Raw genomic sequence first — 14,081 nt, 5'->3', positions numbered from 1 at the left:
AATTCTCTCCCTAATTAGATGTCTCCCCCTATCTACTAGAACTCTCCCTTTAAACCATATCATTCAGAATCACAGAATTCGGGATCAACACTTTTTACTCATTATTCTCCTCCTGAAGAGGTGAGTGGGTGGTACTGAAGTAGGGTTCAGTTTCTCTGAAGGTAACATCCATATTGGCAAAATATTTTCTAGATGGAGAGTGATAACACCCATATACTTTTGGTGGAATAATGTATGAATTCCTTCCTTGTAGAACCTTTAAAGGACTCGTAAAGTTAAGAGCCTTGAGGGGCATTCGATTGGTAAGATAAGCAGGTACAAGGACCGCATCTCCCCAATATGCTTTGGATAGGTTCTTGGTGAACATAAGAGATCGAGCTACTTCCAGTAGATGTCTGTTTTTCCTTTCAGCAATGCCATTTTGCACACTAGTATAAGGACAACTTGTCTGGTATACTAGCCCATTAGACTCCAAACAAGCAGAAAACCTGCTATCCATATATTTTCTTCCATTGTTAGTTCTCAAAATTTTCACCTAAGTATCAAATTGAGTTTGAGTACAAATTATATTGTGAAAAGATTGAAAACTAGAAAATATATCACTTTTAGCTTTAATCAAATATACTCAAGTCATTAGAATACAATAATCAATAAAAGTGACAAACAATTGATTACCATAGGGAGACAGTTTGAGTAGGCCCCCAAATATTAGAATGAATAGTAACCGAAGACTTTTGGAGAATTTTAGAGTGTTCTTGTATTTCACTCTTAATTTTTACAAGTGATTTACATAACTATTTATACAAAAAACAATGACAACTAAATAAGAAGCAAATAATCAAAGAATGATTAAGAATCCTGATTTATGCCTAGAATCCATAATCAAATCAACTCATATCACTATAATCAGCAAATAAGTCAACACTCCTCTCCAAGTTGGTGTATAGATGTTGCACATACCCAACTTGTAAATTAGATTATGGTAAATTCTATTGTTAAGCCCTTTAGTGAACACATCCACAAGTTGCCTAGTAGAAGTCACATGAACTAAGCTTAAGACACCGTTTGTTAATTTTTCTTTAATGAAGTGCCGATCAATCTCTATGTTCTTCGTTCGGTCATGTTGAACTGACTATTGTTTCGAGTAACGAAGCCCTCTCCCTAGCACAGATTTAAGGTATCTCAAGATGCGAAAGATAACTTGCATATGAGTCTTGCAAGGGTCATGTATGAATTGGCTGACTAAGCTAACAATATAGGTTATATTCGGTCAAGTGTGTGAGAGATAAATCAACCTCCCTATCACTCTCTGGCATCTTCTAATATACACGGTCTCATCAGTTTCTGCTTGCATCTTGTGATTACTTTCAATGAGAGATTTTGCTGATTTACACCACAACATATCAGTTTCTTCCAAAAGATTCAGAATGTACTTTTTTTGGGAGATAAAATTTTCTTTTTTTGATCTAGCCACCTCAATACCTTGGAAATATTGAAGCTTTTCTAAATCTTTGATTTTAAATTCTTGAGCCAACAACCTTTTTAGTTGAGTCATTTCTCTTTGTCATCATCTGACACCACTATAGCCTTAACATATACAATAAGAAGGGTGGTCCTCTTCTAGAGAGAGAAAAGGATTTTTTTTCCCAACACTTGGACCTGAATTAGATGTATTTGTTATTCAACCCTGCAAGAAAATCATAGAACTGTTTCTTTTCAATCACTTTTTGGAATTTGACTGCATTTCTCGTACAATCTGCTTGGAAGTCCTGATAGTAATCATGCTCCTGCCATAAGTCACATAACTGAGAATAAAATTGGGAGATAGTCATTTCTCCTTGCTTAGTACTATGGATCATATTCCTAATATCATAAATTTGGGCATCATTCCCAATCTTGGAATAAGTTAAGGACAAAGTTTTTCATATCTTTGCAGCAGTATCAATTAACAAATAGGACTTAGAGATATGAGTGCATAGAGTTAAGTAACTATGTCATAACAACACAATTATCTGAGTCCCATTGAGAAAAAACCAGATCACTCTCATCCAGTTGCTTCTTATTACCAGTGACATAACTCTGCAGTCCTCTAGCCTTGATAAACAACAAACAAAATCTTGACCAAGCAAGATAATTGGTTCCATCAAGTTTTATGGGACTAATTTGCAAGGAAGGATTATCAGAATTAAGAATCGAGACCTTTTTACCTTGTGCCATGGTAAAAACAAATAAACCGTAAAAGAATAGGAGGTACCCAAGGTTGTACAGACAAGAGAGCCCAACCGAATCATCAAAAGACTAGGTAGTGGCACGGGAAGGTAGGAAAGAGGGTTGGAATCAGCGCTGGAGTGATCGGAGCGGTGAAGCAGCATCGAACGCTGTCTCACCCGCTGGGAAGGGAGGGCACGTGAGCCTCATGCGCGTGACTTTCCGGCGTCGGAGCAGGCGGTCTAGCTGGCGATCCTCCTATTGCCAGTGATGAGAGGTGAAAAAGTCTCTAAATAGCGTAATACCAAAAAGGTAGATCTAGGGTTTTGAAACTATAAAGAGGAAAAAATTGAATTTAAATCTTAAAATAAGGAAAAGGCTCTGATATCATGAAGAATTTTAGAGAATTTTAAAATATTTTTATATTTTACTCTTGATCTTTATAAGTGATTTACATTATTATTTATATACAAAGAATTACAACTAAACAGGAAGCAAATAACCAAAGAATAATTACAAAGATAATTAAGGATCCTAATTTATGTCTAAAATCCATAATCAAGTCAAATCATATCATTAGAATCAGCAAATAAGTCAACCGTCATAAAAGAAATTTGATTTTTATTATGACTTAAAGGATAGGAGGTTTTAGTGTGCTTAGCATACTCACAAACATCACAAAATAAAGAACTAAACTGAGTTCTAGTAAACAACTAGGATAAAGTTTTTCTGAGACAAATGGTGATGGATGTCCTAACCGCCTATGCCACTGTATTATTTTCTGATTTACATTCTTATTTTCTCTAAAATAGGCTTGAGATATTGAAGAATCACTTTCTAACATGTATAAGCCATAATGTAGTCTACCATTGCCAATCTTGTTATTTGTGAGAAGATACTGAAAAACACAATGATTAGAAAAGAAGGAAAGAATTCAATTTTACATTTAAGAGTATCGGTGATAGCACTGACAAATAAAAGGTTGAGAGAAAAATGGGGAACATGAAGGACAAATGATAATTTAATATTGAGTGTATAAATAACAAAACTTGTTCCGGATATGAGAGTAAAAAGGTCATTAGCAATTTTGACATCGTCTTTGGTTAGAAAAGGAAAATAATTGAAAAATCCTTTAGAAGAGCTTGTTATGTGTCTACTTGTACCAGAATCAATAATCCATAGAATAGTATCAAGAGAAGAAGCATTACCTGACTCCACAAAATTAAATGTGGCATTAGAGGAGGAAGAGGTGTCAATATGAGATAAGAGACGCTTGAGACTCTGAATTTCATTAGGGGAAAGGAATTCAGAAGCTGTTGTCTTTCTTAAAGGGCTCCTCCATAGTTTCTGATAAATTAGCTTGAGCTCTAGAGGTATCTCGTTTCCCCCATGGCCTCTAGTGGTGCGACAATGTAACTTCCAACAAGTCTCTTTGGTATGTCTCGATTTTTCACAATAGTCGCAATACAGGTGATCTTTTTCAGAATTAGGAGGCTGCGGTATGCTCAAACTAATAGCTAACCCAGCCTATTCAACTGGTACAATATAGAACATAGCATGTCAAGGACTTTTCTCTTGTTGAACATGGGCATGGACCTCTTCTAGTGAAGAAAAAAGGGTTTTTTCCTAACACTTGGACTTGAATTGGATCATATTCATTATTCAACTTGCAAGAAAATCATAGACCTACTCCTTTTCAATTATTTTCCGAAATTTGGCTGTATCTCCAGTACAGTATGTCTGTAAGTGCTGACAGTAATCAAGCTCCTACCATAAGCCACATAGCTCAGAATAAAATTGGGAGATAGTCATTTATCTTTGCTTAGTACTATGAATTTTATTTCGAATATCATAAATTTGGGCATCATTCCCAATCTTGAAATAAGTCAAGGAGAAAAGTTTCCATATTTTTGCAGCAATATCAAGTAACAAATAGGACTTAGAGATATGTGATTGCATAGAGTTAAGTAACTATGTCATAACAAGACAATTATCCAAGTCCCACCGAGGAAAATCTAAATCACTCTCATCCGGTTGCTTCTTATTACCAGTGACATAGCCCTGTAGTCCTAGTCTTGATAAACAACAAATATGACCTTGACCAAGCAAGATAATTGGTTCTATCAAGTTTTATGGGACTAATTTGCAAGGAAGAGTTATCAGAGTTAGGAACCGAGACATTTTTACCTTCTGACATAATAAAATCAAATGAATCATGAAAGAATAGGAGGTACAAATACACAAGAGAGGCCAACCAAATCACCAAGTGACCAGGTAGCGGCATGGGATGGCCGGAAAGAGGTCGGCGCCAGAGTGGACTGCGCAGCGTAGCAGCGTTGGGCAAAACCTCATGCGTCCGGAAGGAAAAGTGCGTGAGCCTCACGCGCGTGAATTTTCAGTGTAGGAGTTAGATGGCCGGCCGACAATGGTCCGGCGACCCTACTGGTGGCGACGGTGAGACAAAAAGGCCTCTAGATAAGGTAGTGCTAAAAAGGTAGATCTGAGGTTTTAGAAATCTTAAAGATGAAAAATTGAATTTAAGACCTAAAATCAGGAAAAAGCTCTGATACCATAAAGAATTTTGGAGAGTTTTAGAGTATTTTTGTATTTCACTCTTAATCTTTACAAGTGATTTACATAACTATTTATACATAAGAAATTATGACTAAACAGGAAGCAAGTAATCAAATAATTGCAAAGATAATTAAAGATTATAATTTATATCTAGAATTTGTAATCAAATCATATCACTAGAAATCAGCAAATAAGTCAACATAATTATTTTTTTAATCATTAATATTTTTTAATTATTTATTAATTTTTAGTTATTTATTTTATTAATTAGTATAATAACTGATAATTGGGAGAAAAAGTTTTGGCATGGCATTTTAGTCCATAAAAATTTATTGTTTAAGTTTTGTGGAATTCATTTCAAATTCCATTAAAACTTGATAGAATTGGTTTTAGTTATAACCTCATGGAATTCAATTCCTAGAATTAAATTCTAGTTTTTATTCAAAACAAATACTAACATGGAATTCAATTGTGACAGGTTTGAAATTTATGCCAATTAAGGTGGCAAAACTATGATACTATGAAGAATTTTTGGGAGGAATTTTTTATTCTATTCCAGTTGAATTGATCTTTACAAGGTTTGAGTATTTATATATAAAAAAATAACCTAAATTAGGAATATTTACGATAAAAATAAAATCCCTACAATGAAATCTTATAATCAAGCCTAATTAGGATCCCAAAGATTTGAATCCTCCTAGTTAGAAACCTTCTATGATGGTCAACAAACACAAACATGGAATTTAATTGCATTCCACAAAATTTTAAGGATTAAAATTGAATCAAACATAGTGTTAACATATTGTCATGGTCGATATATCAAAATACCATTTGTCTCTTCAAAGATGTGGATAAAGTTTCCCTTCATGATCATTAAGATAAAGATGCTTCCACACTTTTCTAATGTTTCCCTTAGCTCATGCTTTTCCTATCATCAAAAATCAAAACTATTTTGGTTACATTTCGTACCTATTATAATCTCTTCTCAAGACTTCTACTTTTCATATATTTTTGTTTAGGAAGATACAGATTTGATTCTTTCTTGCCTACTGGTGTTGCTAAGGTGGTATTTGAAGGGATTTTTTTTTAGTTGAATTCTGGAGACTTATCAAGTTTATCCAGGTAAGTCAGCTTGGAGCTGCAGCACAAAAATACCAGGCTTCTGCTCGAAACTCATCATCCAGCTCATCAAAACGTGATTTAGAAAGCAACTGTAACTTGTGAGTTCTTATCCCTTGAAATTCTCTTGATGAATAATATAAATTAACAGTAGTTCTATTATTTTCCATTTTGTTTATCTGAATGCTATAATTTTTCCTTTGTTTCTGTGCCTTTGGTTATCTTTCGTAGTGTAAAATGACACATTTCATCCAATAAAATAGTTTTGAGTGTTAGACTCTTGCAATATCATTGTATGTGAGATCTTTCAATTGTTAGTAATTGGGATTAAAAGTTAAATGATGAATCACGATACAATTACTAAGCCTTATAGCAAAAAGAATGAAGGATGTTGTGGTAGTATAATTAACATTTGAAAGTCTTATTTTGCCCACACTACATTTGGTTGTACTTTTTTTATTTATAGAACTTGTGATAAATATCTAAGCTCTTATACTTATTATAGAAATAAATAATATCCTTGTGTCCGTCCCAATATTTCATTTGATTTTACAATTTATTAGATAGGTTCTATTATGATATGGCTTTGCATCATTGGTTTTTTTTTTCTTTTTAATTAATGGGGTTCAGGGTGGGGCCATGGTGGGAGAATGTTTAACCTGTGTTGCATGGCTTTTCTCCCTCTACTTACTAAGTATTTTGACAGGTTTCTTGCATCTGCTCGTCAATTAGCTAAAGCTTTGGAGGTACCCTTAGTTAATGATTTGGGATATTCAAAGAGATATGTGCGGTGTCTTCAGGTACTATCTGCTGCGTCTTTGTATTTTCCTATTGTCTATCCTTAATTCTTGGACTTGGATATGGCTCCTCTACTAGGCATAAGATTTCTGTGGTTTGCACTGTAAAATGTAAATTGGTTGTTTGTGCACTATCTAATATGTAGTGTGGTAATATTCGGATTAAGTTTCTCCTGGAATACCATCTGTTGATTAATATTGATGTGAAATTCTGTTTACTATCTAAATGTTGTTCCAATGCATTTTTTGTTGGAGCTATAATGTTGACTAATGAGGAGACCTTAAAGACATAATTGCAAAGATTAAGGGCTGATCTCATGCCATATTTTTAGGCTAAATTATAGGGCATAATTGTAGAGATTTTATTTCTTGTAATTTCCTTATTAGCTTTGATTCTTTATGTATAAATTAGAGTGCACATAGCTTATAAAGATAACTTTCTACAGCAATAGAACTCTCAAATTTTTCATGGTATTAAAGATTTGCCAATATTATTTGGTATAAGTATTCCTGATATTGCTCACAAAGTTGGGGTGTTTATAGGTTAAATTTCTAGGTGATACTAGAGAGGGAGTTGACCAACATCACCCATACCATGCAAAGACCCATTGGTTTACTAGCATTTCCCAGCTACGCAGCATTATTTCGGCCACGCACGTGAGCTCACGTGCCACCACTGGATTTGGCGTTATGAGATTCACCTGCTTCCCATCCGACATCGGTGGATTACGGAAATTCCGAATTTTATATAATAGCTAGCACGAAACTACTAAATAACTTGGGTTAACCATTTTGAGCCAAGCGGAAAGTAGTCCAAAAGTTATTTGGGTCAGTTTAGGCCGGACTGTTTCAATTGGTATCAGAGCCATCTTGGGTCAGAAAAATTGTGCAGAGCTAGTGGATCTGCGAGGAAAGGGTAGAGGAAAGGGCTACCCATGTGAGATGAGGTGGAGTCGCTCGAGGCACTAGCGAACTACAATACCGACGAGGTGGAGCCGCCCGAGGCACTAGCGAACCGCAATACTCGAGGGTCCGATCCTGACTTAGCAATTGTATCCGATTCAGTTACGACAAGAACATCACAAATTTGGCAGGGGAGAGTATGAGATTCACCTGCCTCTCGTCCCACATCGGCGGATTACAGAAATTCCATATTGTATATAATAGCTAGTACGAAACTACTAAATAATTTGGGTTAACCATTTTGGGCCAAGCGGAAAGTGGTCCAAAAGTTATTTGGGTCAGTTTGGGTAGGCTGTTTCCGGAGCGCTTCTCCACGCGCCGGCACATGGGTCACTCTCCAACACTCTTTTCCGACAGTGCTCCTTTTCGGCAATCTCCCCATTATGTCACACCTCTGAGCAGCCCAAACCCATACTTTTTTGCCGGTGAACATTAGCTTTTACTCCATGAACAATAATTTTTTTTTTTCCCTTTTTTGGACAAAAAAGTGTTTTTTTTTTCTCTTTGAAATGGAGAATGTGACTAGTGAGAGTAATGTAAGGGTAAAGGCTTTTGATAATGCTTTTGTTTCGTTTGTTGATACTACGCTCTCCAGCAACAGTCGGATTTGCTCCACTTCCACCAACCTAGACTCCTGATTTACTACTATGGATCAAGTCATCGCGAAAAATAAATCGTATTTCTTGCCGTAACATAGATTTGGAGTTGAAACACCAACTTTCAGCCTTGGCAAGTAGGCTTTGATACCAAATTGTTAAGAACTAGAAGAGATTAGATGAAAATAGAAATAGAGAGAAAAGGAAGCAGAAATAAAGATGACAAATTCACTCAAATTTATGGAATGGATTATCAGGAGACATTTGCTCCTGTTGCTAAAATGAGCTCAATCATAGTATTGTTATCTTGTGCTACTAATCTGGATTGAGACTTACAACCGTTTGATGTGATAAATGCATTTCTCCACGAAAACTTAAAAGATGAGGTGTATATGTAGAATCCTTTAGGATTTGCTAATTAAAAAATACAAGAAAAGGCGTGCACACTGAAGAAGGCCTTGTATGGCCTAAAACAATCACCTAGAGCATAGTTTGACATATTTAGCAGAGCCATGATTTTTTTTTGCTATCAACAGAGCAATACTGATCATACCATGTTTATTATGAATGGATTTTGCAAAGAATGGATTCTGCTGCTTTTGGCAATAAGATCAATTGTATTATCTGAGTTCATCTGCTTGATGTGTTGTTACCAATTAACATTCATTACTAGGATTCTTGGGATTATTCAGTTTTAGTTACCTGTATGGGTACATGGTCTTGAATTGACCTGAATTGATGGCTACAAAGCATGCGTTTGGCATTATAATATAGGCTACTTTCATATTTTTAAATATATGTGAAATTGCAGTGCCATATGAGTGGGGCTGTGCACAGTTCCTTAAGGTCCTGAACCGAATCGAAGAAACATACCAAACTATATTAGTACTGAAATTGCAGAAACTGAATCGTATTAAATCAAACTTACTTAACTATTTGATTTTGGTTCTTTATTAAAAACTGTAACCGTACTAAAGAACTAATTATATATATATATATATATATATATATATATGTCTTTGAATGATTTAGTTATATTATGGTTCCAATATATAATTTCAATAATATGTTTTATATATTATATAGTTTCAATAAAATTTTATATATTTACATGAAATAAGATATTTGAAATTAAGATTATATTTTTTTTATCAAAATTATGTGATTCTATTTAAAAAATTCAAATCCTAATTTTATAAAGTGTTATATTAATTATAGTAGAAATTTTGAAATAAGTAGGGGTATAAACAAGTTAAACTATTCGAAACTCAACTTTATAAAAGTTTTGCTCAATGCGTGTGTATATGTATATATATGTATATACTCTCTCTAATTATTTATCTAATATTATCTATCTATTTTCATAAATTAAATTATTCATATAATTTAAATATGAATTCTTTCTCTATTAACTATTGAATAGTTATTACTAATGTAAAATAACCATATATTATAGTTATTAAAGATTGCAAACTATTATATAATTTAACTAATTTAATTAGTTGCTTAATAATTCATTCTATTTAAATAGACTTTATAGATACTATCTCTATTAATTACTAATAGAATATAAATTAATAAAATCAATTATATATATATACATACTCATACATATATATATTTGTTATTTTTTTTCATAAATATATTAAATTACTTTATGGTTTTTTAATTATGTGTAAATCATATGTTAGTTATATAATATACTTTTAGATATTAATTACGCATGTATCTTTTAAATAAAACTTATATAATTAATAACTGAAACCGATGATGAAAAGAAGAAGATGAAAGCAGAAGCTTTTAGAGAAAATACTTGATTATTCCCCTCAAAACAATCGGGGTATATATACTACTTACAAGAGTACATACTAAGTAAGAAAATAAATTAACTCTCTAATTATAGTCTAATCATATCCCAATCACATAATCATATCCCTAATTATCACTGCAAATCTAGGTTATTTACAGAAAGAATCTCAACACTCCCTTTCAAGCCGGAGCGTATGTCATATGCTCTAAACTTATTACAAATATACTCGATTCATGAACCTCGAAGAGATTTTGTGAAAACATTAGCTAGTTGATCATTTGAGTTGACAAAGCTAGTAGAAATGCATCCCGACTCAATCTTTTATTTAATAAAATGGCAATACACCTCTATATGTTTCATCCTCATGAAAAATTGGATTTGATGCAATATGGAGGGCAGCTTGATTATCACATATCAGTTTCATTTGGCCAGTATCACTGTATTTCAATTCCTGAAGGAGTTCCTTCAGCCAAATGAGTTCGCATGTTGCTAAAGTCATAGCTCGATATTCTGCTTCTGCACTTGATCTTGCAACCACACCCTGTTTTTTACTTTTCTAGGATATAAGATTCCCTCCAATCATAATACAATATCCTGAAGTAGATCGTCTATTTGAAGGGGAACCTACCCAATTTGCATCAAAATAGCCAACAATTTGTGAGTGACCCTTATCCTCATAGAGCAGTCCTTGTCCTGAAGCTCCTTTGATATATCTAAGAAATGACTGCATTCCAGTGACTACTGTATAGGGTTTGGAAAAATTGACTAACCACACTTACAGCAATGGAAATATCTGGTCGAGTGATAGTGAGATAATTGAGCTTGCTAACTAATCTTATGTATCTAGCAGGACCTTTAAGTGGCTCCTCCTATTCAGGAACCAGTTTGACATTTGGACCCATGGGAGTGTCCACATGTCTACAGTCTAACATACATGTTTCTTCCAATATGTTCAAAGCATATTTTCATTTGGAAATTGCAATACCTGTCTTAGACTGTGCCACTTCAATCCCCAAGAAGTACTTCAATTTTCCCAGGTCTTTAGTTTGGAAATGACTGAACAAATGTTGCTTAAGCTGAGAAATTTCATCATGATCATTTCCTGTAATAACAATATCATCAATATAGACCAAGTAAATGCATCTATTGCCATTATGACGGAAAAATACGGAATGATGAGAATTACTTCGAGACATTTTTGGAGACTGTTTTAAACCATACAAGGAGCGTCGAAAATGACATACTAAGCCTGACTCTCCCTGAGCAATAAACCCTGTAGGTTACTCTATATAGACTTCTTCGGCGAGCTCACCAGGAAGAAAGGCATTTTTAATGTCCAGTTGATAAAGGGTCCAGTGATTAATTGCAACCAATGAGACAAGGAGGCGAACAGAAGCTATTTTGGCTACTGAAGAGAAAGTATCACTGTAATCAAGCCCAAAAATCTATGTAACCTTTAGCTACAAGGTGAGCTTTAAGGCGATCAATTTTGCCATCAGGTCCCACCTTAACTATGTAAACCCATCGACAACCAACAGTAGATTTGCTAGGTGGTAAAGAGACCAGTTTTCAAGTTCCATTATTATGAAGAGCAGTCATCTTCTCAACCATTGCATTACACCAACCAGGATGATCCAATATTTCTCTAACTGTCTTGGGTATAGAAACAGCAGATATGGTGGAAACAAAAGTATAATGGAAGGAGACAAACGATGGTGACTCACAAAATTATAAATGGGATGAGAATTTTGAGAAGAGCGAATACCTTTTTGGAGAGCAAGAGGAGTAACTGTTGCTACTGGAGGCATGACCAAAGTAGGTGATTGATGGAATTGGAGGTGAGTCATTAGAAGTACCTGCATCAGGGAGAGAAGTATCGTGGCTAGTAGCAAATAGGTGAAGTCGACGTGTGTAGACCTGAAGAGGTGGTGTAGGAGTGGGAGGCCAATGAGACATAAGAGTTGCAGGTATAGGCAAAGCTCTAAGAACAAAGGTTTTGTGCGTTGGAGTAGAAGAAAAGTAAGGGGAGGTTTCAAAAAGGGTGACATCTGCAGAGACGAAATATCTGTTAGTAGTGGGATCATAGCATTTGTAACCTTTTTGAAGCGAGAAAGACACATTTAACTGATTTGGATTGGAGTTTGTCTTTATTAGGAGTATGATCATGAACAAAACATATACATCTAAAAACTCGCAGAGACAACTGATTGGAGGTCTGGTTAGGAAAGAGAACCGAATGAGGGCTCTGATGCTACAAAATAGAGGAAGGCATACAGTTGATTAAGTAGCAGGTAGTAAGGACCACCTCAACGGGTAGTGCAAGGCAAATGAAGCCTGCGTTCCGACGGGACTGGGACGTTCCCTTTGGCTCATTGCGCTCGTAGCTCGAGTGGAGGAGCGTCACTTTGGAGAAACAATGCTGGGATCAAAGCGCTTAATTGCAGACATGCTCGAGGGCGAGCATGGTTTGAGTGGAGGAGAGTTGCCACGTCCATAAATTCTAGGGATGTACAACACCATGCTGCGGAAGATGTTGCTGTGAAGATTGGGCGGGGAGTTGCTTGGAAGGGCCTTTGTGTGTGGGATTATCATTTCTACATACATTGGTCGGGGGCTGGAGCCGCTCTCTTGATGAGCCTAAGGCAGGGCGAAACCAGTCAGCGTGGCAAGGCTCTTCAATAGGCTGAACTTAGCAGACGGATACTCAATTATTCCCCTCAAGCCAATTGGGACTTACAAGAGTACATACTAGGTAAGAAAATAAATTAATTCCTTAATTATAGTCTAATCATATCCCAATCATATCACATAATCATATTCCTAATTCTCAATACAAATCTAGGCTATTTATAAAAAGAATCTCAACAATAACTATATATAAAATCATATAACATTTTTTTTGAGAATTATATAAAATATATTTTTAATATTAATATTATTATTGTTTAAATGTTAGTATTATTATTTTTGTTATTGTTTCAATGTTAAAATTTTAAAATTATTTTCTATTTTAAAGTTCTAAGTGGAATAACTAAGATTTAAGCTAAAATATTAAACTAAAAATAAAGTTATAATAGAACTGAAACAAGAACCGGAATTGAATTGAAACATACTGAAATTGCTTAGAATTGAACCAAAACTAAAAACTGAAATTTGGTTCCAAGTTTAATTTCTAAAAATCAAAGAATCTAAAGTTTGGTTTCGGTTCCAGTTCTTAGCTACAATCGCAACAAACTGGAACTTAAAATCCTTACATATGAGCATGATGATTAGTAATAAACTTTGTACATGTATCAGGTAGGAGAATTTTGGTGCTATTTTGTATTTCATTTCATCAAGAAATACACAGGAGCCATTTGGTATCTTGTTGTTTAATTATTTGTTACATAGGAATTATAGAAATAAAGGTAATAACGAGAAGTGGAGGAATAGATATGGAAGCAAGAAAAGTCAACAAAAGTTAGCTAGCAGTTGGAGAGAAAATTAGTAGGAGGCAGTTACTATATCTCCAGTTTTGAATTGGCCGTGATTAGGATATAAAAAGAGCTGGAGTAGCTCTGATTTTGGCATTCCAGAACTAATATCAACATAGAACATTTTCTCTCTATCTTCTACTCTTTCTTTCCTTTCTTTCTCTATTTTTCCTACACTTCTATTTTCTGTGATAGAGAACCTGGTTTCATGACATTATCCCTCTTGTGAGTATGATTGCAAAAATAATATAATTGATGGCTCACAGTTAAGCTCTCTTTTGAGTGTTGAGCCAATTGCTGTATAGTCTCTAACTATATTTTTCCTTTTCTTTGTACGATGTGAAACAAAATACAGATATCAGAGGTGGTAAATAGTATGAAAGATTTGATTGACTACAGCCAAGAGACTGGAACGGGGCCAGTGGGTAAGATTTAATAGATATCTTCCTTTCTGGTAGACATTCTTCTTTCATTTTCTAAATTTACTTTGGCAAACAGTGGCTTGAGTTGCAATATACAATTTATTTTCTTTTATACCCTT

General features: G+C 34.6%; 1 protein-coding gene across 2 annotated transcripts in view; it reads left to right on the top strand.

Moving 5' to 3' along the window:
- The window catches only part of LOC110629464 (transcriptional corepressor SEUSS), a 31,317-nt gene that overhangs the window by 15,763 nt on the left and 1,473 nt on the right, over window positions 1-14,081 (top strand). Inside the window, exons 7-9 of one of the 2 annotated variants that reach the window (XM_043949898.1) lie at window positions 5,914-6,002; window positions 6,608-6,701; window positions 13,896-13,965. In XM_043949898.1, coding sequence (XP_043805833.1) covers window positions 5,914-6,002; window positions 6,608-6,701; window positions 13,896-13,965 — 253 coding nt within the window. Of the gene's footprint in view, window positions 1-5,904; window positions 6,003-6,607; window positions 6,702-13,895; window positions 13,966-14,081 lie in introns of both variants that reach the window. The other variant, XM_021776446.2, reaches the window with a different exon arrangement.

This window comes from Manihot esculenta, chromosome 13, assembly GCF_001659605.2.
Source record: "Manihot esculenta cultivar AM560-2 chromosome 13, M.esculenta_v8, whole genome shotgun sequence".
NCBI classification, from domain to species: domain Eukaryota; kingdom Viridiplantae; phylum Streptophyta; class Magnoliopsida; order Malpighiales; family Euphorbiaceae; genus Manihot; species Manihot esculenta.
This window is presented reverse-complemented; position numbering and strand designations above follow the sequence as displayed.